At 38.2% G+C, this 27,434-nt stretch overlaps 3 protein-coding genes across 6 annotated transcripts; 2 read left to right on the top strand and 1 right to left on the bottom strand.

Moving 5' to 3' along the window:
- Window positions 1-3,853: 3,853 nt before the first annotated feature.
- Window positions 3,854-12,545, top strand: LOC133728959 (vacuolar sorting protein 3). 4 transcript variants are annotated; one of them, XM_062156420.1, is made up of 15 exons: window positions 3,854-4,034; window positions 4,500-5,647; window positions 6,136-6,411; window positions 6,520-6,716; window positions 6,977-7,118; window positions 7,862-8,134; window positions 8,267-8,339; window positions 8,802-8,850; window positions 9,217-9,505; window positions 9,731-9,786; window positions 10,311-10,379; window positions 10,552-10,663; window positions 10,807-10,896; window positions 11,122-11,292; window positions 11,806-12,545. In XM_062156420.1, exons 2-15 carry the CDS (start codon window positions 4,505-4,507, stop codon window positions 11,896-11,898), a joined length of 3,033 nt encoding a protein of 1,010 aa, XP_062012404.1. In that variant the 5' UTR covers window positions 3,854-4,034; window positions 4,500-4,504; the 3' UTR covers window positions 11,899-12,545. The 4 variants fall into 4 exon arrangements, 2 of the variants coding, with proteins under 2 accessions (XP_062012404.1, XP_062012403.1); XM_062156419.1 differs by having other exon boundaries at window positions 4,444-5,647; XR_009856115.1 differs by lacking the exons at window positions 11,122-11,292; window positions 11,806-12,545 and having other exon boundaries at window positions 4,444-5,647; window positions 10,545-10,663; window positions 10,807-10,843.
- A 1,339-nt stretch (window positions 12,546-13,884) lies between these two features.
- LOC133728956 (photosystem I reaction center subunit III, chloroplastic) lies at window positions 13,885-14,806 on the top strand. The gene has a single exon (XM_062156417.1). It carries the CDS (start codon window positions 14,024-14,026, stop codon window positions 14,699-14,701), a length of 678 nt encoding a protein of 225 aa, XP_062012401.1. The 5' UTR covers window positions 13,885-14,023; the 3' UTR covers window positions 14,702-14,806.
- Window positions 14,807-17,825: 3,019 nt separating this feature from the next.
- LOC133728957 (LOB domain-containing protein 4) lies at window positions 17,826-19,487 on the bottom strand. The gene is made up of 2 exons (XM_062156418.1): window positions 19,178-19,487; window positions 17,826-18,413 (listed from the first exon to the last, which is right to left on the bottom strand). Exons 1-2 carry the CDS (start codon window positions 19,358-19,360, stop codon window positions 18,069-18,071), a joined length of 528 nt encoding a protein of 175 aa, XP_062012402.1. The 5' UTR covers window positions 19,361-19,487; the 3' UTR covers window positions 17,826-18,068.
- Between the last annotated feature and the right edge of the window lie 7,947 nt (window positions 19,488-27,434).

Genomic DNA, 27,434 nt, shown 5'->3' with positions numbered 1-27,434 from the left:
CAGTCTTAAATGCTCTCAGGTTGCAAGAAACCTTTTGGAAAGATAGAGCTCGAGTTAAGTGGCTTACTGATGGGGATCGAAGTACATCTTTTTTCCATACTTATGCCAAGGTTCGTGCAGCAAAGGGTCAAATGTCTTCTATCCGTGTGGGGGAGCGGTTACTTACTGACCCTTCAGACATTGCAGCACATACTGTGGCTTTTTATCAGAATCTCTATGATATTTCCTCCCCTTCTACAAACGTGGATGAGGTTTGTTCTGTTATCCCATCTTTGGTGACAGACGATGAAAATGTGGTGCTATCTGCAATTCCTACATCTGAGGAAATTAGAAACGCAGTTTTTTCTATGGATGGTTCTAGTGCTCCAGGGCCTGATGGTTTTTCAGGGTCTTTTTATCATGCTTGTTGGGATATTGTTGGTACTGATGTGGTGGCATGTGTTCGTCAATTTTTTCTTCAAAACTGGATCCTCCCCAACATGAATTGCAATTTTTTAGTTCTCATTCCAAAAGTCCCAAATGCTCAACTTATTACTCAGTTTCGCCCAATTGCCTTAGCCAATTTTCTCTTCAAGATCATTCCGAAGATTTTGGCTTCTCGCTTGGGGTCTATTGCTGCACGCATAATTTCTCCTCAGCAATCTGCCTTCTTACCTGGTAGACGTATCAATCACTGTATTGGTATGGTTTCGGAATGTTTTAACTTATTGGACCGAAAGGCTTATGGTGGAAATGTGGGAATCAAAGTGGATATAGCAAAGGCATTTGACACTCTGAATTGGGATTTTCTGCTCCGAGTTTTAAGCAATTTTGGGTTCTCTCCTACTTTCACTAGTTGGGTCAGCTCTATTCTTTACTCAGCTAGATTATCTCTTTTAATCAATGGCTCTCCTCAAGGTTTTTTTAAGTGTGCTCGTGGTGTTAGACAAGGAGATCCTCTTTCTCCACTCTTATTCTGCCTTGCAGAGGAGGCTCTCAGCCGGGGTCTTCACCTACTTCTCCAAACCCGTCAATTGAAGCCAATTTCTTTTCCCAGAAATTGCACTGCACCGTCTCATGTGTTATATGCAGATGACCTCATGGTGTTTTGCCGTGGGGACAAAAACTCTCTTAAACGTCTGCGTGGGTTTTTTGACCGTTATAGTGCAGCTTCAGGGCAATTCATTAATGCGGAGAAAAGTACTTTCTATCTTGGAGTTAGGTCTCGTCATAGGAAAGGTACAGTTCAACGTATTTTGGGTTTTCATGCAGGTCGTCTACCTTTTATTTATCTAGGAGTTCCTATATTTTGTGGAAAACCCCGCAGCTGTCATCTCCAAGTTATTGCCGATAGAGCTAAGTCAAGGTTAATGGGTTGGCAGGGGAGGCTTCTCTCTATGGCTGGGCGTACTCAACTTGTGCAATCTGTTTTTCAGAGTATGCTTCTTCATAGTTTTTCAGTGTATCAATGGCCTGCTTACCTTGTGAAGAAGTTATCTACTTGGGCGCGTAATTTTATATGGTCCGGAAATATTGAGACTCGGAAAATTGTCACTGTTGCTTGGACTCAAGTTTGTGCTCCGAAAAAAGAGGGCGGGGTTGGTATTCGTGACCTGGCAACTCTTAATTCTGCGGCTGTTCTAAGGTTTGCATGGAACTCTTTCACTTCTTTGAATCAATGGGGTGATTATATGCGAACTCGTTACCCTATTGTATCTAGTTCCAAAGTGAGTTATCGCAAATCATCAATCTGGCCAGGCTTCCGTTCTATTGCTCTTCATATCACCCACAATTGTCGTTGGATTATTGGAGATGGTCGTTCAGTGTCCTTTTGGAAAGATAAATGGCTTCAGGATCCAATTTTGAAAATTTTGGGTTTTTTCGACTGGTCAGGATTCAGTGATTTATTAGTGGCAGATTTCATCTCAGATCAGTCTTGGCAGTTCCCCTCTTTTTTCCTAGATACCTTTCCAGACTTGTACAGAAAAATTTCTGATATTTGTCTCCCTTTAGACACAGAACCTGATATGCTAATTTGGGAGTCTACAGCCTCTGGAGAGTTATCTTTCACTAACTCTTATAACTTGCTTAGACGTCACTTTATTTTGAGAGACTGGGCTTCTACTATTTGGCATTCCTTCATTCCTCCGCGCTATTCTTTCTTGGCTTGGAGGATTCTCCTTGATCGCTTGCCCACTGATGATCGGTTGAAAAGAGGTGGGATTCCGGTTGTGTCCATCTGCCAATTATGCAACAGTTCGGCAGAGTCAGCGTTGCACCTATTTTTACATTGTCCTTTTTCCCAACATCTTTGGGGATGGCTGGCAACTCAGTTTGGAACCTCACTTCCTGCTTATAGCTCTCTGTTGGATTTTTGGGTTGGCTTTTGTCACAAGGTTTTCTCCCCTCAGCTTTATAATTTGTGGTTGGCAGCTGGCTTGCTTACTTTCATGGAAATTTGGAAGGCGCGAAATAGACTCAGGTTTGATGATCGATCTCCTATCTTTTCTACACTGTGTTGTTCAATTATGGCATGGCTTCGGCAATTTGGTTCCCTTGTTCCTGGTCACTTTAAGGGCGTCCTTGATTCCCGCCTATTATCCTCCCTTGGGGTGTGCCCCAAGCCCCGTAATGCGCCCAAGATTCAACGTGTCATATGGCATCCCCCCCTCTTTCCTTGGGTCAAAGTTAACACTGATGGTCTGGCGAAAGGTAATCCTGGTCCTGCAGCTTGTGGGGGAGTCTTTCGTGATGCCTCTGGGGTTTATTTAGGGAGTTTTTGTCAACCTCTTGGTCGCAATTCATCCTTCTATGCTGAACTTTGTGCGGTTATTGTGTCTATTGAAGTTGCTTTCACCAGAGGTTGGACTACTCTGTGGTTGGAAAGCGATTCTACTAGTGTTTTAGCATCTCTTTCCTCCATTTCTTTCTCTCCTCCATGGGACTTGAGAGTTAGATGGCAAAACTGCCTGAAGAACATTCAACAAATGCAATTTCGGAGCACTCATATTTTTAGGGAAGGGAATGCAGCTGCTGATAAGATGGCAAACTTAGGTGTTTCAAAGCACTCATTTACTTGGTATCCTAGCCCTCCTGCAGAGCTTCACAGGTACTTGCAGGCTGATTTTTTGGGACTCCCAAATTATCGCTTCACAGGTTGCTGAGATGATTATGTTGGCCTGTCATATTCATATTCAGAGGCTTCCTTCCCAGGAACCCCAGGAATTTGTGCGCATAGTTAGCTTCATCAGCATCTACATGAAGACCAGGACAGTGCAGCTAATTTCTTGTCTCTACTTTTAGATCTTCATATTCATAGGGAAGGCATTTCAGTGGCAGATTGCTTGGCGATTTTGGGATTGACTTTTCCTTCTCTTTGCTGGCTCCCTACGCCTCCAATGGAGATTTTTTCTAAGCTTCGTAATGATGCCTTAGGAGTCCTCCATTATCGTTGATTTGGTTGGATTTTTCTCTTTTGTTTTCTTTTTATGGGAAAGGTTTTGGTCTAGTCCCCCTTTCCCTTTTGTAATTTTTCTCTTTTTCAATAATTTAATCCGGGCGTGGGGCTGAGCCTCCCAGTTAGGCTGGGTTCCAAACCCCTTCTTAAAAAAAAAAAAAAAAAAAAAAAAAAAAAAAAAAAAAAGGCCTACATTTTTTTAAATATTTTCGTTAAAGTCTAATAAACAAGGAGGACTAAAATGAAACAACAATTTCTATTAAAGTCTGATAAACAAGGATAAAGTTAAAAAAAAAAAAAAAAAAAAATTGATGCTAAAATTCGAATTAAAAAGAAAACGAAGAAAGGAAAAAGACGGTGGAGGAAATATAGGAATTGACGTTAGCCCAAACAAACCAAAAAAAAAAAAAAAAAAAAAAGAGGCGAAGAAGAAGAAGAAGAAGCAAGAAAGCAAAAATTCGAAGTTTGTTGATGTTACTGTAGAGGCGAGAGAGAGAGAGAGAGAGAGTCCAGAACTCACAAACACTCCGGCATCTTCCTACCGGTGAAGCTCCGTCGTCGCTCTGTTGACTTCCGGCGATCACCCACAGCTTTCCAAGTACGGCCCTTCTCTTAAATTTCCTATCTTTTTACTCTCATCTTATTCGAAATCCAATTCGATCAGCGAAAAGAAGATTAAGTTCAATTGTTTAGTGATTCTTGAAACGAATTTGGTATGATTAAATGCACAATGGAATTGGAATTGGTTTCAGTGCAGTGATGGAATTGTTTTTTTGTAAATTTCGCTGCTTTAGATTCATCGCTGTGTGTGCGCTTTGAGAATTTTAGGGCTAGGAATGAAGATTGAACAATGCTCACATTAGGATTGTTGTTTATCACTGTAAATGCAATTTTGGTTTCAGCTTGGAATTTGACTAGTAATTCTAGTGATAGTTTACGAAACTTCGTATGCTACTATAGCTCTTAGAGTCATATATCTTAGCATTGTGATTGGCTTTGAATTACAGGTTGTGTGGTAGTTTATGGTGGTCATATTGAAGCACTAGAATTTGATTATTTCTAGGTTACATGGCCAAGCCTGAGCCGAGGGCTCGCACTGTCCTTGAACCGCTGTCATACTTCAATCTATCTGAGCAGTCTCGTGCGCCGGTTAGATCCCTCGCTATCTCCAATGTGTCTGATTCGCAATGTTTAATATACCTTGGGACTCAGTTTGGAGGGCTATTTTTGTTCTCTGTAGACAATAAGGATCTCAATGCTGCATCTGCGTCCGATCCTTCAAACAACCCTTCGGTCCCACAGAGCATTAAGTTTGTGCGGAACGTTTTGGTTGGAAATTCCTCAGTGGACTATATACATGTGTTTGGTGAGATTGGAAAGCTGTTAGTGCTCTTGGATGGCTTTTTGTTTTTGGTTGATTCACTTCTGCTGCAGCCAGTGAAGAAGTTGAGTTTCCTGAGAGGAATTTCTGTCATTACTAGGAGGTTGCGAAGTAGTGAATCAGAGTGCTCGAATTTGTCAGAAGGTGCTGCCAGTTCATCAGAGTATACGAGTACAAGTCAGCGGTTTTTGAAAAAATTGGGAGGTGGGATAAGAGCAAATGGCTTGAAAATGAAAGAATCAACGCAGCACCGGGTGGGCAATCATGTCTTTTCTGTCGTGATTGGTAAAAGATTGATATTGATAGAGTTTGTTTTGAGTAATAGAGTAGGTAAAAGTGACCAAGACATCGATGATGGGTCTTTTGTTATTCTAAAAGAAATTCCATGTATCGATGGGGTTATGGCCATGGTATGGCTCAATGATTCGATAATTGTGAGCACACTTAATGGGTATACTTTGTTTTCATGTGTTACGGGACAAAGTGGTGTCATATTTTCGTTACCAGATGTTTCTAGTCCACCACGGCTTAAACTGTTGTGTAAAGAATGGAATGTTCTCTTGTTGGTGGACAATGTAGGCATCATAGCAAATGCCCACGGGCAGCCGGTTGGTGGGAGCCTCGTATTCCATCGTGACCCAGATTCTATTGGAGAGATATCTTCATATGTTGTTGTTGCAAGGGATGGAAAGATGGAACTGTATCATAAGAAAACAGGTAGGTGTGTTCAGATGGTCACTTTTGGTGGTGAAGGGGTTGGAGGGCCTTGCATTGTTGCGGATGAGGAGGATGGAAGTGGAAAACTTATTGTCGTTGCAACACCCACCAAGGTATGAAAAAGTGTTGATCCAAGAGGTTATTTGGACTTATTCATTCAGCTTTTATATTAAGTAGTTTTGTTTTTCCTGATTTTCTCAAATCTTCATAGTTTCCACTAAATGGAAGACAATTTTTTTGTATGTTTGACTATCTAGAATGCTGCTGGGAAATGTTTTTCTCGAATTTGATTAGAGCTAAAAACAATTATTACAATCACTATATTCTATATAGACAAGAGCACTCTTCTGTTCTGTCGTTGCAGATAATAAACTTCCGGAATGTCTTACTTGAAACATGTGTTTATAGAGTAAAGAAGAGCTCTTGAACTTTATGCTTTCCTTCGACATGATTGCCAACTGCTACTACAGCTTGTGTTACTCAACTTGATACATGAGTGTTAACCATTGAAAGTTGACAGTGACTCTTATGGTTTTCTGATTTCTGAGTTGAATGTTCAGAGTTTTCTACTTCTCATCCTCTTCATGTTGCAAATTTCTAGGTTATTTGCTATCGGAAGTTACCTTCTGAGGAACAAATTAAGGATCTGTTGAGAAAAAAGAACTTCAAGGAAGCTATCTCCTTAGTGGAGGAGCTTGAATGTGAAGGCGAATTATCAAAAGATATGCTGTCATTTGTTCATGCTCAAGTGGGTTTTCTCTTACTTTTTGACTTGCATTTTGAGGAAGCAGTGAATCACTTTTTGCAGTCTGAGACAATGCAGCCTTCTGAAGTATTTCCATTTATAATGAGGGATCCAAATCGATGGTCACTACTGGTATGAAGTTGGACACTCTGGTACTTTACTCATATGCATTATTTTTACATTCATAGACATGTTCTAAACCCTTAATTAATAATTATTGTTACCGATATGCATTCTTAGGTTCCTAGAAACCGTTATTGGGGTTTGCATCCTCCCCCTGCACCTCTGGAAGATGTTGTGGATGACGGATTAATGGCGATCCAAAGAGCAATCTTTCTGAGGAAAGCTGGTGTAGAGACTGTGGTAGATGATGCATTTCTCCTTAATCTGCCAAGCCGAGATGATCTGTTGGAGTCAGCCATCAAGTCAATTACTAGGTGTGTACATTTATTCTGGTTATTCGTTATTTATATTTTTTTTTTCCTTGAATTTCTATTGCTTATTCTTTAGGAAGGGGTAGGGATGGAAATGAGATTATTTAGGATTTATTTATTTATTATTATTATTATTTTTTTCAGAATTTGGGCTCAGATATAGCTTTTAATTGCTTACTTGATATTGCTACAATTTGGATTATCATTTGGTTTTATTTAATGGTAGTCACATGTAAGTGTTTCTGAATACATTCTTGTCACAGGTATTTGGAGGTTTCTCGTGATAAAGAGTTGACTCCATCAGTGAAGGAGGGAGTTGACACACTATTAATGTATTTGTACAGAGCTTTAAATAATGTCAATGAAATGGAGAAGCTGGTATCTTCTGCAAATTCTTGTGTTGTGGTATGTTTTCTTATTTCTTCTTTATTTATATTTTATTTTTTTCTGTTCATTCACTACTTCCTTTGGTACATTCTTTCACAATGCAACATAAGCTCTTGTTTCCATCCTGGAGTATTTTTACTTCTAAAGAATCCTGATCAACTATAGGAAAAACATAGAATTGGAGGAAAGTGGAGATGTTTTACAGTGTCTTAGAAAAGAACTTTGAAATACCAGAGTATATGAACTATTACGGAAATAATAAGAAAAATTAGTAGTGCTTTTGTAGACCCAAATAATTAAATTAATTTTACCATTCTATAATTTTTGCTATTTTCATTTATGCCAAAATATAAATCAGACAAAATGTATTAGTGCTGTGGGAGTACAATGAGATGGGGGGACTAATAGTATAGTTGAAAGAAAAAAGTCAACACAAGTCCACACTCAAACTGGACCACAGTAATGGTCAGTGTCATATTAATGGGGTTCTGGGTTAAAATGCATCTATATTTAATTTCTAGATGACAGTTTTGGGATTTTAACCAACTAGAAAGGGCAACTTGTCCTAGATTAGTGTTTTGGAAGCATTTTATTTATGTTTGATTTGGAATCAAGAGCAACATACTTTGTGGGCCTCAAGACAATGCATTGTGAGGATGTTGGTTAAACTGTGGAGTCTTAGCATCCCAATGCATTGAAAACGGCCATTTATTGCGGAGCCTGCTTGAAGGATGACTGAAGAACTTGCTTGGGTGGTGCAGGAGGAGTTGGAAAGTCTATTAGATGACTCTGGGCATTTGCGAACGCTTGCCTTTCTATATTCAAGTAAAGGAATGAGTTCAAAGGCTCTTGCTATCTGGCGCATTTTGGCAAGAAATTATTCATCTGGCCTTTGGAAAGATCCTTCTTCAGAGAGTAGCTCAGATTGTGGTGGTACAAATATCATCTCTGGTAAAGAGACTGCTGCAGCTGAGGCATCAAAGATTCTTGAGGAGTCATCAGATTCACAGCTGGTTCTACAACATCTTGGATGGGTATGTTAATTGTGCTGTAAACTTGTTCCTACATAGTTGCGGTGGTCTGTATTATTTTTAGAAGCATTGCGATTTTAGAGTGTTATGATTCACAAGTGAGATATTTGATAAGAAGCTGGTTGGTGTTGTTAGGTTGCAGATATCAACCAGGTCTTGGCGGTTCAGATTTTAACATCAGAGAAAAGAGACAATCAGCTCCCACCAGGTGCGACCTTTTAATCTCCTAGTAAATTTGGTTCTGATGTTGACTTCATTGATCATATGCCTCTGTTGCGGGTTGTTTTTTGACAAAATTAAGGAGGTTTCACAAACTTATATGTTCTTATGGGTCTACTGATGTCCCATGTGTAATACTCCAATTCTTTCCCGGTGGAGTTCTGTAAATTATGGCAGATATCACTTGTTATTTTGAAATCCTTCAAATATTTTCATTGTATCAGTATATTGATTCTATCTAAAGGTACAGGTAAACTCATTATGTGATTTATTTGAAGTTAGCAGAATACCATTTGAAACCTATAATCATCTTGTCATATTCTCGGCCTTTTGTTTTAATTTTTGTATTGGGTAATACCTATCTATATGACATCTAGATACTTAATGGTTTAGTCTATTAGAGAAATCTTTGTAGTACTGGATCCTTAGATATTGTTTCTATTGACTGCAGAGGAAGTAATTGCAGCTATTGATCCAAAGAAAGTTGAAATACTTCAAAGGTATGTCATTATGTTACTGCACTAAATGCTTCCCATGGCAATAAAATTGTGCTTGTGAGTAGGTTTTAAGAGAAGTAAAAACTAGAAAGTCATTTAATGTTTGCATGAGTGCAATTGGATTGGAGATAAGAGATCACTATACCGCTCAGCTAACCTTCTGCACCAGATAAGGTTTAGCACTTTTCTATGCCAGAGAGAGGATCAGAGAGAGTAGGAGGGAGGGAGAGGAGAGGAGAGTTTGAGATCAATTACCATATCATATATTTCGGTTGAAATTATTACTTATCAGTTGTGTGTGTGTGTGTGTGTGTGTGTGTTCATCCTTGTGTTATTTGGCCTTCACATTAAGGTCATTTATCTGGACAGGTACCTTCAGTGGTTGATTGAAGACCAAGATTCTAACGACAGTCAGTTCCACACGATATATGCTCTCTCACTTGCTAAGTCAGCCCTTGAATCATTTGAAGCAGAAGTTGCCTCCAAAATCCTCGATCCTGCAAGGAGAGAGGAAACAAGCATTTCTGAATATAGAAGCAGTGCAATATTTCAAAGTCCTGTGCGGGAAAGACTCCAGATATTTTTACTGTCTTCAGACTTGTATGACCCAGAGGAAGTTCTTGACTTGGTTGAAGGATCAGAATTATGGTCAGAGAAGGTCTGTCATAGTTCTATTAGGACCTTGTCTTCAATTCTGCATTTTGAACTTGTGCTAGCTGAGTATGCTGATTATAACGATGAGGCCAAGTAGAAGTTAATTTAATTTAGCATTTAGGCCAGCGTTATTCATGCCTAATATTAATAATGTTGATATACCAAAATGGTTAGTCTTCCTTGAATGATAATGCTACTGCTGGTCTCTGATTCTGGATTTACTCAACAGGCTATACTATACAAAAAACTAGGGCAAGAGGCACTGGTACTCCAAATTTTGGCCTTGTAAGTTTCTTCATACTTTGTAAAGAATTTGCGAGGATGTTATAAAGTTCATGGTTCATTGGTTCAAATGTTGGTTGCATGTGATTGTGCACCGTCCCTTGTTTATTTATATAGTTACTTATTTTTATACAAAAACCCATGATATGCTCCAGTATTATCTTCATAATGGTGTTTGCTTTGTGCATTTCTTAAATTTATTAAATCATATTCTGAAAATTGTGGAAATATCTGAACAATTTCTTGCATTGCATGGATTTATGACTAGCAATAGTAGTAAGAGCTTAGGTTATCCAAGTGAGATAAGTGAAAGAGTATATATATTCTCTTGTTCTACAGAACTGAATCTTGCTCATTAGTTTTCATTGCGTTTCAAGGCATAATGAAACATCTTTTCCATTGGCTACTCTAAACACGGAATTTCAGTAGCAGCATAAGCTGAAATGTGAAAGAATTATTATATTAAAGATGAAACCTGCATTGGTGAAATGTTTAGAAATTTGAACTGATATACAATGACCTTTTAGGAAGCTAGAAGACAGTGAAGCTGCTGAGCAATATTGTGCTGAGATTGGCAGACCAGATGTCTATATGCAGTTGGTTCTTTCTCTCTCTCTCTCTCTCTGTATTCCCCTCTCTCCACTTGTGCACACACGAGCAAAGAAAACACCTAAAAACACGTGCCGGCACGCATATGTGAAGTATGCCTGCGATGAACTTATTATTGCTTCCCTAATTTTTCTTTTTCTTTGTGATGTGAGAACTCAGGTTACTTGATATGTATTTGGATCCACAAGATGGTAAGGAGCCTATGTTTAAAGCTGCTGTTCGCCTACTCCACAATCATGGGGAATCATTGGATCCTTTGCAAGTATTAGAGGTATCCGATTTTCTTTCTCTCTTGTTTTTTGGAATTTAAAAGAATCAGAGAAATACTGGAACTTTGCACATATCCACCGACTTTTCTTCAGTTCATTAAGAATAGAATTTTATTGTTGAGGACTCTTGGGTTTAATGTTGCAGAGATTGTCCCCAGATATGCCCCTTCAACTTGCTTCAGAGACTATATTAAGAATGTTGAGAGCTAGACTTCATCATCATCGTCAAGGACGTGTAAGTTTTTCATTTGGTTTTTATTGAAGATTTTGGTATTATGCCATAAGATAATGGAAGAATTATACAAAATTTTTTAACTGCAGCGAGTTAATTTCAACCTTTTATTGTAGTTTGTGGGAAGGTATAGTTAGTGATATGTCTTATTTGATCAGTCTTTGCATTTGCCTTCCTTATTTTGGAGATTTTCATTCCATATTAAGCCATACATTGATTGCTTTTCAGATTGTGCATAATCTGGCCCGTGCCTTAGATACTGATGCAAGTTTAGCAATATTAGAGGAAAGATCAAGGCATGTGCAGATCAATGATGAAAGCCTTTGCGATTCTTGTCATGCACGCCTGGGAACTAAACTTTTTGCAATGTACCCTGATGACACCATAGTTTGTTATAAGGTTGGTAATGTTGACCACTCATTTTATGATTTTTATTGTTTTTGGAATCTCACTAAGTCACTAGTCCGGCATTCATAGTTTATTTTCTGAAATTCATACACAAAAAAAAAAAAAAAAAACAACTTACTTTCAAAAACTTTCACCAGACAACCCCACTGTCTTTACTATTGTTATTACCAAAAAAAGGCATTGTACTGCTGTTGAGATGCCTTATATGGTTCAATGTTGAGACACGTCCGTTAGTGGAAGTAACCATTATTATTATTTTTTATTTTTTTAATCAATCACAGGATTTAAAATTTCTATAACATTGATATTTTTAAACATTATGAAATGACTATACCAGTTCATACTGTATTGAGCAAGGAAAGTAAAGGCATACCAGTTTCCTGACCTAAAGGCAGTAATATCATTATGAGTTCTGCAACCTTGCAGTGTTCCACATTTTATTTTACTGGTGAAAAAAAGTTGAATAATCATGAGAACATGTAGTGAACATCCTTTCTTGTGCAGTGTTTTCGTCGCCAGGGTGAGTCTACTTCAGTCACTGGTCGCAACTTTAAACAAGATGTCCTAGTAAAACCTGGTTGGCTCGTGACCCGGTAATCCAGTGAAATTTGATATGATAATGAAACTGAAGATTGCGGCTGTCGGTCTCTGTGTTTATGCTGTATCTTGAGGCAGAGGATCAGAACTTTCAGGTAGTGGATTGCTGAAGCGCTCAGGAGGACAAGTGTCTGCATTTTTCTGTTGGATACAAGTGACCAAGTCCCAACTTTCTAGTTTGTTGTTCCATCGATGAAGACAATCTTTACGCAGGGTACGTGTTCCTTGTTCAGTTGTTTTATCCTCAGCAATCCCAGTTTTGTAAAAGGAAGAAACTGCAAGTACAATATCACGGTTACTGGGTTCATTTGTGACCTGATTGAAGCTCTAAAGAAACATGGTAGTTCAGAAGTTTGAGATCCGGCTAACCATTCTTGCTCTATGGCGCCTTACAGCTCAAGATCAGAGAATAGAACTGTGAGTTTTAATAATGCGAGTTATATTGACCAAATACTGTATGTATAATTGAAGTTCGAGGGATCAGGATTCTGCATTGCTCAGTCTTGTAGATACACCGAGCATTGATCTTCCTGTCTACACTCTTTCTGTCGTCAGCGTTCAAGTTCCCACTAGAGGTTAAAAACAATGTTATATATTCAAAATTTTGTCAAATTTTTTTAACATGTATACAATCAGTGTTCATTTCTGAGGTTAGGAAGGTGGATGGACCACTGATTGAATTCTCCAAGATCGCATAGTTCGTAAGCTGTTCATATAATCCAACTATAGCTGACTACGTAGGCTGTTCATATTCCTATCTGAATGATTTATTTGTCGTAAAAAGAATATTAAAATAATTAAACATAACCTTCTCTTGACTGAAGATAATAAAAAAAAAAAACACAAAGAGTGAGACCCTGTAAATGGTTTCTTACTATCTTTTGCTGGCAACTTCACTGAAGAGGCTAAATAATTGGTATCCCTTGTACTAGAATGTTGTCCTTATTTGAAAATGATACCATTTTACAAAGTGAATATTACATATGATTTTTTCTTTTTGCTGCTTATTTCTTTGGGAGGTTCTATTCATACCTTCAAATTTTATATTTGGACCTCCTCTCATAATTTTATCATAAAACTTCCAACTTTACCCTTCATTTTTCTTTCTTATTTTCTTTATCTTCTATCTTCTACGACTCTCTCCGTCGAGCTAGAGAGCCGCTGCTCAAAAAACTTAAATATTTGAAATCTTTAACCAATCTACTTCTTATTGTCTTTCAAGTGGTCCTGATCATAATCTCTTCTTTCTCCACTATATGGAGATTATATTCATGATATGATTCCATCTTATTTTATCTCCAAAACTTCTTACTCTTGTTCACTGTAATGCGAGAACAATTGTCATTCATGGTATGATTTCTAAACTATTCCTACTTTATTTGTTACGTTTATATGTGACTTTAGCAGTCTGGTTCTTTATCTCATGTCTTATAATTTGACGACGTCGATCTTGTTTCATAGATTTTAGGTTTGTTAACCATTTCATTCTAGGTTCTTGTCCTCTTCTTAATTAACCTAATAGAGTTGGAAACAACAGAATACTATGACTCTATTGTGGTGAAATATTTCCATTAGTTTAGCTGAAGCATACACCGAGAACAATGTGAGAGGATTGAGGTTGGACATCGTAGATTCTTCGGGTACTTCAGTTTGGGTATTTTTTTGTTTCGGAGTAAAATAAGATTTTTAAAATTTCAAAAAAATTTGAAGGTCTAAATATTAAATTTAAAGGTATGAATAGAAACCCTCTATTTCTTATAAAACATTTGGATTAAGCAAGTGGAAAGCACACAAAATCCACAAAATCATGGACTATGGTAGACCTCTTTGGCTCTTTATCCACAGATAGCTTCAATAGTAGGATGGATAGAGAGAAAATCTAAGTAACCCACAACCAAACAGCCCCCAACCAATGATAACCATCCAACTCAGCCTCCTTACTCCCTCCACCTTATCCCTCTCTCTCTTCTTCCCTACACCACCAATCTTCTGCTCCAAGAATCTAAAAACCTGTCCTCCACACTCTCCCTTTCAGATCTTCGTCTCCTTCCTCTTCTCTACTCTTCATTACAATCCCCACAAACACAAAACACAACCCAATACTAGGGGGAGGAAGTAAATCAAGATGGCTCTCACTATTCCCACAAACCTCTCAAAATCCATGTTGAAACCTAAGCTCAGCTCTCCCCTGGCCCTAAAGCCAAGGACCATGGTCACTGTGTGCTCAGCCACCCCAAACCCAGAGAAAATATCCACTGCTTCAGTAATGAAGACTTTCTCTGCTGCACTAGCACTCTCCTCCATCATCTTGGGCGCAGCTCCCATCCCAGCCATGGCTGACATCTCAGGCCTAACCCCATGCAAAGACTCCAAGCAGTTCGCCAAGCGCGAGAAGCAATCGATCAAGAAGCTTGAGTCCTCATTGAAGCTGTACGCACCGGACAGCGCACCTGCCTTGGCCATCAATGCAACAATAGAGAAGACCAAGAGAAGGTTTGACAACTACGGCAAGCAGGGTTTGCTCTGTGGGTCTGATGGGCTTCCCCATTTGATTGTGAGCGGTGACCAGAGGCACTGGGGTGAGTTCATCACTCCCGGGATTCTGTTCCTTTACATTGCTGGGTGGATCGGGTGGGTTGGAAGGAGCTACTTGATTGCCATTAGGGATGATAAGAAGCCAACACAGAAGGAGATCATCATTGATGTGCCTTTGGCTACTGGCTTGGTTTTCAGAGGCTTCAGTTGGCCCATTGCTGCTTACAGAGAGTTGTTGAATGGTGAACTCATTGCCAAGGACGTGTAAACTTAGATTTTCAGGTCATTTTGTGTTTATTTGTTTTAATTTCTTGTATAATATGTAAAACTTACATGGATTATGTGTATGAAATGCTTGTGTTCGAAACTGATCTATCCAACTTTAACATTTCTACCTTTGTTGCCCAGCACAATGAGGTATTAACAGTCATAGATAATTAGATATGGTGTTTGTGTGTTACTTTCTTTAGGGTGTGTAAACCTATTAGTAACAAATAGTCGTTCTCTCGCACGAAGAGGAGAGCTTCAAAATTTAGTTTTTGAAATAGTGGCACAAAGAGGGATGATAGAAACAGGTAATGTTTCAAGAAATGAGTTCAAAGCACGAAGAAAACAAAGAATGCTTCAAGAATTAAATCATGCTCAGCATTCGTCTGAAACCCTCTTAACAGAGTTTCAATCTATCATGCGTCAAAATTTCAAGTGTAGTGATCCTAAGATGCATGAGGTGTGTGAAATATATGTGAAAAGCATGAAAACCTATTAGGAACAATACATGGCTAGATATGAGCCTTTAGCCAGAAAAGACAACTCAAGTATGATTCTTAGATGCATAAAAATATCAAATGCAAATGCAGTGTATGACATATCTTTTGGCAAAGATCCATGGAGCTCGGAGAGGCTCAAGCATTCAGTATTTCGAAAATCTAGTTTTGACAACTTCTGCTTTGAAATGTCACAAACACGGTAGTTATGAGTCATATGACTCCTAGATGATAGAAACGTTCACTTATATGTTTCAAACTATGAGATGAAAGCACGTTGAAACAAAGAAATGCTTCGAGGAATAAACCATGCTCATATTTGACTATTTGAGTATTCGACCGAAAGCAATCTATTAGAGTCTAATCGTTCATGCATCATATCTCCAATGAGTCCAATCTAAACGGTGTAAGAGTGATCCCTTGTGATCGAAGTGTTTGAAATACACATATGAATACCATGAGAACCTTTTGGAAACAATCCGTGGACGATTGTAAGCCTTTAGTCGGAATCGTTCATGGACTGAATTTCAACTTGATTATAACTTGCGTGTAATTCCTAGATGCATAAAATGAATATCAACGGATATCATGAAGTTCATAATATATCCCAGGCAAAGAACTAATGCTGAAGCCTCGGAGAGGCTCAAGCATTTAGTACTTGCAGAAATTTGACAGCGGGCTTCAATTTCAGGAGCGAATGCCACAAAAACAAACCATTGAATTACATGGTTACAAGCAAATCATCATTTTAAGAATAGTATGATTGATCATAAAAATACTACAATTACAAATATCAGTATCATATGCAGGAACAGATTTCCAATGACTGAAGCGTGACGAGCATCTTCCGAATGTCTTAGATGAAACAAAGGTATGTTTCTTTTAAAGAGTATAGGGTCTAAGACCGGTTCTGAATTGAACCCATTTATGTAAAGTAGCATTTTTCTAGGCAAAATGGTTCCTTTTTTTTTTTTTCGGTTCAAGTTTCTTAGAAAAATCAAAATCCTATAACTCATCTTAGAGATTTGGACAACAGTCTAGTCACGGAATATCTATTCTCGAGCTCAGGTAACAATTCCTACCTAGCTTTAAGCATAAGAGCATATGCACCCATGAAGCAAGGGCAATTGCTGATTTGCCAACCAAATTAGTACTACCAATCGACTATTCATCCAAAATTAGCAATTGCCTCCAGCTTATACAATGCACCAATAAAAGACAATTGACACGTCAATTCACTATTTACATTTAAATATGTTATTAATTAAAAATAAGATTGAATCATAGATTTGATTTATTAATTTACAAACGATGAGATCAGATTTCTCACAAGAAAAAAAAAAGCAAGAATTTTTTATAGACATTTAAATTTCTCACCCAATGAAAATAAATATGAATAAAAATAACATTAAAAATTACCCTTTCTTTCGTTGGGAAAAGAAATAATTTATGTTTAGAGTTTAGCAAAATCTATAACAATTGCATTTGGTAATCAATTTCCTTGAAAATGTGGGATGATGGAGATTCGAGTCCCCTTCCATGCAAAGTTTGCATTTCAAGTGAATATTTTGCCTATTTGTGAGTTGCACGGGCCCAGCAGAAGCTAGTGGAGCCCACGAATTGGTTGGGTAATTGGATGATCAAAAATTGTCTAACCAATTGCCTGACTTGATGGACCCCATCAATTGCCCAACTGATTTTGGACCGCTGCATTCTATTTTTTTCCTCAATCGGCCAATGGGTCAGCTAATGACCCCATTGGTGCATCTGCTCTAAAGACTCTTACCTAGCTTCCATTCTCAAAAAAACAAAAGACTCTTACCTTCTAGTAAAGAAGTTCTACAGTTCTGCCTTCTTTCCATTCATTTTTCCTTTGCAAAGGTATGGATATTTCATGAAAAGTACACGTATAGGAGGACTTTTTGACACAAAATGGTTTGAACTCCAACTCGTGTAAAGACTTTCTTCCTGTTGAGGTTTGACACCCATCTTAAACATTTGGAAGATGCCCTAACCCCTCAGTATTTATTTCTTCGGTCAATTTTGTTGCGAAATGGAAGTCTTTAAGCTCATCTAAACTACATGTATTGCACATATATTTTAGGCAATAGAATTACAAGCTCCAACTCTATTAAATTTTTATACAAGACCTTAATCACATCAAAGCCAAATAAAGGATACAACACAATCAGGCCATGAACGTTTGTACTGCTCATAAGCTAGCCCTAGGATGATCACGTTCTCCTCTTCTTCTTCTTCCTTTTTTCCATCTATTTATCTATATACGTATATCACGCACATGGATCGTTGGGTGTGAGAAACAACGATGCAATTTAGCACCTTAGAACATCCCATCAATCAAAAACACATGCAATTCACAAAGAAAGTCTTCTTTCATTAGTAGCAAAGCATCAATTAAATATTCAAATATTGAGACCAATAAAATAGTCATCTCTCTCGTCTCCAGTACTATCCCCCTTCCTCTTTCAAATACAGTGCCCAACTCTACTTCCCAACCCATCTAAATAGGTTGGTGCCTTCAAAGTCATCAAGCACTCGAATCAAATTACAATACCAAAGTCATAAAGTCACTTGATTCAAAATGAAAATAAGTCCCACAAGCCAATATATGATTACCCAATATATAAAAAGTTAAAACTATATTTACAATCTAGCAACTCATAGAAACCGATCTCGGATCCAAGCGGGCGAATAACCTTAGTCAGTACCATCACTGTCCTCGCCGCCTCCGCTTTTACCGTCACTAGATTTTACCCCATGTATAGTAAGGAAAGAAAAATTAAGCATGATCAATTACTCTCTAGGATATGGTAGAGTAGAAGCTAATTAGTCACTCTCAGCTAATTAAGCTCAGCAGGACCACATAGACTCTCCCAATCCCAAGCTGCTATGGTCCATCATCATATCCATGTCGAAAATGGGCCGGGACTGTGAACCAATGAACCGCGACGACGGCGAGCCGCTATTACTTGGGCTCGCGGGGCTCAGCCCGTGGTTGGAGATGGACTGCGTCTGCCTAACCCTAAGGTGCACCACCTCAGCCTGAGCCAGAGCGAGTTGAGTTTGAAGCACATCAATCTGTTGTTGCAGAGATGATATGGCCCCGACGCACCCGTAAACCGGGTCCCGGACCCTTGCATTTGCTTCATACACCATGCTACTCACCGCATCTCCTCTCTGGTGCTCCGGTAGCTCCTGAAAGTGTCACAAGGAACTTGGTCTTAGAATCGTAACCATGTACTATCTCTCTCATTAAAGGCCGAAAAGTTAAACCAGGTACGTAGGCTTGATGTAATAATTACATCACAGAGATCACATCACTCTGTGATCTTCACAGAAGCTTAATCACGCGTCATTATTTATATATGCATGCTTATTTACCTGAAGAAAATTACTCATGGTCCCAAAATAAGGTCATGCCTCTCTATGAGGTATCATTGCCTTACCCTAAAAGATTTTTTTTCCTTTTGGATGGTACTGGATTTTAGTATCTTTCTTTTTCTATCACATCTGATGGGTCCAAATCAAAACAGAAGAGTGTCCAAATAAAATACGTACTTCTTTCTTTTTTCTTCCAACAAACCAATTTTTCTTATACAGAATAAAATAAAATACTGAAAGGTGCAAGAAACAGCTTCACGTGATGAGGTAAACAGCCTTGGAAGAATTTGGTACAAAATTCAAAACAGAATTTTCTTTTTTCTCAGTAGAAAAATGAAAAAGAAGGTGACTTGGTTCCCCATGTCCCCAGCCATAGTGTTCTGTCATATCTTACATTGACTGTGTTACTACTCTTGTCAGATTCAAAGGAATTGAGATCGCTCTCCATCTCTAATGAGTTTAGCCAAAAGGGTTTCTAGAAATAACTTCAAAGATGCAATTCTTGATGTAGATTACAGTATAAACTATAAAGTACGTTGTTTACAAAAACGCCTTGATGAAAGTGTTCGATGAAATACCTGCAACATTTTGTTGACATTACTGGCACCAAAGACTTTGTGAACATTAGCGAACTTCTGGGGCTCATCTGCAGGAAAGTAAGGAGCAAAAACACAGTCCTGCGCACACCTCCTCCTCAGTAGCTTACAAGCTGCGCATGGTGAAGCTGCACCCTGTTTCCTACTGCAACCATTCTCCTTCATGCTGCCTACTGCCTATAATGAAGCTCAAGCAGGGCTAGCTAGTTGCTAAGGGAGAAGTAGAAGAAGAAAAGGCAGGGCAGAGAAGAAGATACCAGACAGTGAGACTGAAATAGAAAAAGATGAGAGGAGGGTGTGTAGTGAGGCATTTTATAACAAAAAAAAGGTCACATTACTATCTGAGGTGGGGTTCGGTCCTACAAGAAAACTCTTTAAGATTTTGGTCGACAAAAACATCAATCCGGACCTGACATATTTATTTGGCGCCCATTTCATTTTTTTTTTTTTACTTATTTTTTTCCTCATGTAGATAAGATAATAGCTAATTATTTGTAATAATTAATAAATACAAATAGTATAAGTAATCATGAAGTTTTATAAGTATGTGCTTTTGGTGTGTGATATTGGCTTATTTTGTGCCGTTGAGGTCTCCGCAAATGTCAATGATCAATAGTACTAGTTCACTAATCTCAATCACAATACATAGAATATACTTATAATTGAATTAGGTTAATATATCTAATAGTTGAGGATCCAATGCATTTATAGAACCCTAATATATCTTTTAATCTTTATGAGCAGCACGATCGAGTAGTTGGAAACCTGGAACTTAGAAAACCAGATGAGAGTGTGAACCTATGGACTTCTACACTGGTAGAGACTTGGAATATACCAAAGGGAGAAAATCAGCTAGATATGACAATTCAAAAGAAGTAGTACCACATTTTCTCTGTAAATTAGACTTAAGTTTTATGAAAAGATGAGAAGACATGCATAGAGCATGGGGAGAAAGAAAGACAAGTCTTTCTTTGTCCAGTAATATAAATAAGACGTGTATGAAAATCAGCTAGATATAACCAGATTTGCATACACAAGCAAAATACAGTACTCCTCCTAAGTCTTTCTTTTTTCCAGTTAAGAGATGGATATGGTCTTTTTTAAAGTTAATAATGGAAATTACTAGGCATGCACTTTGCTCTAAAAAGTTGGAGCGTTACATGACTTTGGTCCCAAAATCCCAAAAAGTAAAAATAAATTAAAGGATATAATTTTAGTAAATGGTAACCACCGAAGGCGGGTACCTATATGTTAACCACCTTTGCTAATCACTTACTCAGTGGGATCTACAACAAAGTAGAACTGATTTGACGCATGCACTCATGTAGTTAACTTGTGATAATCACCTTCTAGTTGGTGAACACAACACTGTCTCTCTATTCCTTCGCAGGGTTTATGTTTTGTTGATGATAACCTCGTTTTTAGACATCAGAGAACTGCTTGAGCGTGTTTAAGTCATGTTATTGTGTCATATGTAAGAATACAATTTTATTTTAGGACTAAATACTTGTTACTCCATGTACTTTGCTGCTTAAAACAGTTCAGTCCCTCACCTTTTAAATTAAACAGGTTAGTCCTTATTTTCTCTAGTTCTCACACAATAGGTCCAAAATGACCATTATGCCCTCACTTTCTTTTTTTTATTATTTTTTTATTTTCTCTCTTTTTAGTTTTTTTAATTTTTCTGTATATTTTTTTTTTTGCTTCTCTCTCAGCTCTCTCTCTCTCTCTCTTCAGATTGGGGATCTTGGCCATGGCCTCCATGACAAGGTCCCCTCCACCCCTTATGGAAGCTCCGCCGCCACAATTCCATCTCCACCTCCTTCGTGGTCCCTACTAAGCTCAGCCACCTCTCCTTCTCCTCATCCTCCACCACTCCCACCAATAAGCCCCGCCACAATTGCGGCTTCCCAACCTAAAATGGCGCCGTGACGCCACATCATCGGTCCTCGGAGCTCGATCTGGAGCTTATGTCCCTCAAAAGATCGAGTCCTACTCCTCGGTCCTCGGAGCTCGATCTGGGTTTGCTGTTGGATCGAAGAGCTGATCCGACAGGTAGATCGCGACAACCATGAAATAATAGGTTCAGAATCCATACAGCTGCCTATGCAGCTATCGTCCTCCGACATCGAGTCTATCTTTTTCTTCTCTTTTCTGGGTTGCAAGTTTCCTTCTCTCTCTTCAGAACTTGTAATTTGCATGATTGATTTTTTTCTGCTTTGCCTTACCAGGAACTTCAGTAGGAAGTAGCAAGAGCTTGAACCGCTCATGTTGAAGATCAACCCATTCTTCTTCATGATCATCGTATCTAATATGGTGAAGTTTTTTCTCCTTGTCTGTTGGATCGAAGAGCTTGAACTAGAGCTGGAAGTTCTGGAGCTGGAAGATTGGAGGCAGTGGTCATCGGAATCGGGGGGGGGGGGGGGGGTGGAGAGAGCGTCATGCCTTAATCGGCGATGGGGTGGTTGGGCTTTGGTCGGGTTTGTGTTGTGGTTCAATTGATGGTGACAGTGATGAGAGTCAATGGTGGTCGAAATTGATTCTTTCCGGTGATTGCAGAGGGAAGAGAAGAATAATAGAGATCGGGGAGAGAGAGAGGGTGATTGCAGAGGGAAGAGAAGAAGAGAGAGAGAATAAAAAAAGGGAGAAAAAATAAAAAAAATAGAGAAAAAAATTGAAATAGTAATAAAAAGAGAAAATGAGGGGCAAAATAGTCATTTCAGATCATTTTGGACTTGTTATATGAGAATTAGAGAGAATAAGGACTATTCTGTTTAATTTAAAAGGTGAGGGACCAAACTGTTTTTCAGGCAAAAGTATGAGGAGTAACGAGTATTTAATCCTTTATTTTATTTTTCTTTGCTAATGAATACTGATATATACTCCACTAATGTCATAGTCTTAAATCCTGGTACCAAATAAAAAAAAAACTATCTTGGTTGCATATTTCCCAATCCCAAGTCTTAGTTATCAATAATTAGGTACCAGATAATTGTGTTCCCCTCCATCCCTCCCTTTATTTTGAGTTAATTTTTCTTTTCAAAACTATATGTGAATCTTTAGAGTAAAAACTATTTACCGTTGACTTATGGCATAAGGATCAAAGTGCTCCCAAGTTCCCATTTCTCTAATGGGATGCCATATGATTACCAAACTAGAAAACCCTAAACATAATTGGATTAATTTAAATCATTTCGATACTAATCGTAGCGCAGAAGTTATAAAACCCAGTTTGTTCCTTGGCATAATGCCATAATGCAAGAGGCCGGGCATGTGTGCCACTCCTAATATTTGTGTATAATAAAACCTATGGTATGATAACAACATGCGTGCGCTACATGTATAATTAATTAAAAGTGGGGTTATCATTAATAAATAGAAAGTTGGCAAGCAATTTTTTTCTAATTTCCTATAAAAGAAAAGGCAAGTGTGATTCGATATAAACATTAAAAATATTGTGCATATCGATCGAGTTAAGCACGTATCATCACCGTTTCTATAATGTTAGGTTTCAGTTAGGTGCATTCAAAATAGGCAACTAGTTCCAAGTAGTCTAAATTGGGTCCATGGTCATCACCAGTAAGTATTACTAGAAGTAGTGTAGTTTCGTATCACTCTGCATTTCTCTGTCAGATTCTCATGTTAGGTGTTCCATACATATTTATATAGTCTACTATTTACATGTCCAAACTGGGCCATGCATGAATGATCGAACAGTTTTGGAAATACTCTGCTACGATTTGGAAATACTATCGTGGTTGGCGACTTACCCCGTTTATATCGATTTGGAAATACTATCGTGGTGATTAAAGATCACAAATCACAAGTTTCATACATACATATCTAACCACAAGCATCTGTGGATGCATGCATATTCTTCAAATTTTAACCCAGAGAACGTGAGGAAGAAGAATTACGTAGGTAAGTTAAATTGCTAGCTAGCAAGATAACATGGATGAGCGGCGGGAGCACATGGACTTGTTTGTATTGTATTGGATGATTAGTAATAGTGCATGCACCGTCACCCACGTCCAACTGATTTAATTTTCAGAAAGTGGTAGTTAGTTTGAGGACTAAAATAGATCGAGCAGAGAGGATCGAGCCGAAACAAATTATGAACTAGATAGATACCGTTACAAACTGTCGGCAGCTACCTATCCTCTTATTTTTCATATATATATTTTCCCTTTCACATTAAGAAGATTTTATCTTTTTAATTATGGTGTTATTAACTTAGGATCATCCCAACTGCCGATCGATTTCATTCACATTGTCGGTTTGGTTTAGAGTGCTAAGACTCTATGATTTTTTATATTAACAAAGAAAAAGTTGTAATTTATAATAGTATTGATCACATAAAAACATATTAATTAATATTTCAAAAGATAGTAACCGTCAAATGACATTATCGGCATATACAGTTCCGTAAGTATGATTCCCCCCAGTACGCAACTCATCTCTTAGAAAGTACTCCAAGAGATGAGGCCATAGTGCATGATAGTGAGAGTCAATTTTCATAAAAATATAAAGGCAATATAAGCTAGCTAGGGATTTTTTTTTTTTTTTTTTGATAAGAGGTTAGGGTTTAGATTGGTGTTTTACGAATATTAGGGTTTACAGGTTTGGGCAAGAAAAGAAAAAAAAATGAATATAAAGGCAAACCAACTAGCAAGCAGCTAGTCGACTTGCAACAGGTCATATGCATAATACAATTCAAGATCTACGTATTTTGAAAATTTTTGCTGCTTGTTGTAGACCACGACGTCTTCCTAGAGTGGTTGAGGTTAATTGGCATCCCCCCATTATTGGGTGGATCAAGATTAATTCTGACGGCGCTTGGAAACATGAAGAGGGTATTAGCGGTTTCGGAGCTGTATTTCGTGATTATAAAGGTAAGTTTATTGGTGCTTTTGCTTCTAACCTGGATATTCCTAATTCTATTGCGGCAGAAGTAATGGCAGTTATTACGGCTATTGAGATTGCATGGCTTCGCGATTGGAAACACATATGGCTAGAGGTAGATTCCTCTACTGTATTGGATTATATTTGCTCTCCTTCACTTGTGCCTTGGCAACTTCGAGTACGTTGGTTAAATTGCTTATATAGGATCTCACAAATGAACTTTAAATCTTCACATATATTTAGAGAAGGGAATAAGGTAGCAGATGCTCTAACTAATCATGGAACATCTTTGTCGGAGCAAGTATGGTGGGATATGCCTCCTTCATTTCTCTTGTCGTTCTATGAGAGTGATGTTTTGGGTCTTCCACAGTTTAGATTTCGTTGACTTGTTTGTTTTGCTTGTTTATTATGGAGGTTTTGGTTAGGTCCCCCTCCATTGTCATTCATATTTTTTTGACTTAATAAATTGGAGTGTTAGAGAGGTTGCTCATCTGCTATCACTCATTGCAAAAAAAAAAAAAAAAAAGCATTCAAAGTTAAAAGCCATGCACAGATATCATATTCTAGAAAAGGTATATGACCAATATTGTTGACAAAATCTCTACACCTTTAGGCACACCCAAACCCACTTCCACCAACAGAACAGATACAAAAAGGAATAGCATTAACAAAATTTATATGCACACAAAATTGCAAATTGACCATATATGGGATGGTCCCAGAAAACAAACTAACTCATGGTCGATGATGAGGAGAGAGACTTGTGTGGGGCACCCGCACCACGTGGATATAAGGCTGACCAATCAACCCCCAATAGGGGGTATTTTGGGTACTGCATTTTTAAAAAACAAGGGCAGTTTCGGAACAAGAAAAAAATTTCTGATATCTGATTGGCTTGTTCTATATCCACGTGATGGGGAAGCCTCTACCTAAGAATTTCTCGATGATGAGGCATACGCTCATGAATGCCAAATCTTTGAGGTTATGGCTTCAATAATGATATTTTTTTTCTGTCAACTACGGGGTCTACTGGCAGTTGGTGTATGATTATGTTTCAACAACACTGATTAGAGCTCCACTACACTAAAAGTAGTGAAATAAAACAACCTCGAATCATCGCAAAAATTGGTGGGGGACGTATTGAAAGCGTTTGTTTTAGGGTTTATATTTTCTGTGCGGATATTTGATGTTAAAAAGATGAGCTATATATGATTGATATTAGGAATTTTTGTTATACGATTCTAGTTACTTAATTGGAGAATACATATTAACTACGTACTACTGTATTTTGTTTTGAGAAACATATTAACTACTACTGTTTACTGATAGCATACACCTGAATTGATTTGATGCAAATAATAATTCTTAGTTATAAGCTTCCATAATATATCTCAAAAATTTTCCATGGCACGTTAATTGAGAATCGATATTAATCACTTAACTCTGATGATTACTAATGCTCTTGTTTCTAATCTATCATTATTACAACAAATTATAGTTACCCCAATTGTTTTTATTATTTTATGAAAGAGATACTGTGTGTAAGTGTGTTTACTGTTTTCAACATAAATAATAGAAATGCCACTAATGATGAGGTTATTTGACTCTATTGATCTGCTGCTCTAATTTTAGAATGAAATTTGTACGGCATTAGTTTGTCCCCCCATTTGCTTTTTCACTTCAAATCAAAAGTTAGGTTGAAAATCTTGATGAATTTTATTACCTATCTTCAGCTACTAAAGCCTGTAGGTCGAATCTTACACCACTAGTTTTCAATCTCTTATCCTTCCTTCTTTTCCTTTGTTTTTTTTTTTTTTTTTTTTGCTGACCAACACTAGTTGCAATTCCGACCATTAAAAGTTTCTACATGAAATTTCAAATATTTTTTACGTGGAAGATAAGACTTCATTATCAAGCACAGTCAAACAAATTACATTAATTTTGATATTTGAACACAAAATGGGAAGGGCTTTGCATTTTTTTATTTTATATACCTCTCATTTTCATCATATAATGTAATGGTTTTAAACTATTTTATTCTTTACATTTTTCTGTACTTTATCAGCTTGTTCAATTAGTTTATACAATTGATCACATTTGTCTACAAACTTAGTTGAATTATGTTGTTTTGGTTTTCAATGGTTCATGAAATGTATTTTTTGGCCCATGCATATTTATTAGATCATCCTGACGTCCCGTGCTCTTCTTTATCTAATCTATATATTACCCTTTGTTTTTAGGACTCTATGCAGAGAAATTTTAAAAAATAAAATTTCAATCATTATATTACATTACATAGTGGTAAAAAAAAAAATATATCCACAATTTTTCAAATAAATGCTACATTTTTTGAGTTGAAGGAGGTCAGACATTTTTATTCAATATGGAAGAAGCAATATTACACAGTGACCCGCCCCTGTGGGGCCGTCAGAAAGAGACACCGCTAAACGCAATATCACACAACCTATTGAGTGAAACTCAGGAGTGAGTAAACTAATAAGAAACTGATAATAAAATTTTTCTACAGAATCCATCAGTAGACTCGCTGACAACCTCAGACCAATAATCCCGTCAGTTCCTCGCGGGTACTGATCCCAATAAAAAATTAGGAATCTAGACAAAAACCGTCCTGGATCCCAAATTTTTATAAAAAAGCCACCGGGATCCCAAATCCAGATCCAAAACTGAAGAGGCCCACATGGACCACATGCTGCAGCCCTAGGCATTCCATTAAGTCCCAAGCCCATATCAGAAAACCAAAGCAAGGCCCAACATCCCAAACCCAGGATCCCAGTCTTTCGCCGGCGCCACCCGACCCGCGCTGCTGAATCGCCGGAGGAAGCAAGACGTCCACCGCTAGAAGGATGAGCGGCCCCCCGGAATGAAACAGCACACCATGCCGATGCCAATCGCCGAAGTCCACGAGCCCAGACAAACCCAGCAAGCCGGATCGGATCCAGCCTCCCGCCAACGACGAAAGCCTTCAGACGCTGTCCTCCTCCGTCTCTGGCACCAACAGGGCAACTCTTTTTGCCCCGAAAAAGAGAATAGGCAGGTCCAGGGTCCCAAAGGCGAATCGCCTCACACAACCCCATATCTGAGAAAAGCCTCCTTCGGCGAGCGATTGTCAAGCCCATACCAGACTCCCCTCGAACACCGCCGCAAATCGAAAAGCAATGCAACATGGAACGAATGCCCCAACCCATAGGTTGAACCGAGAGGAAGAACGACCATGAGGAGGGCGACATACATGCTTCACGAGGAGTAGGAATCTCATCGGAGGCATTAAGATTCAACGAGCAAAACCCTAGACCTAGATTTTGCCGCCGCCAAGCGA

This window comes from Rosa rugosa, chromosome 2 (genome assembly GCF_958449725.1).
Source record: "Rosa rugosa chromosome 2, drRosRugo1.1, whole genome shotgun sequence".
NCBI classification, from domain to species: domain Eukaryota; kingdom Viridiplantae; phylum Streptophyta; class Magnoliopsida; order Rosales; family Rosaceae; genus Rosa; species Rosa rugosa.
The sequence above is the reverse complement of the archived record's forward strand: the minus strand, read 5'-3'. Positions and strand labels throughout refer to the sequence as shown.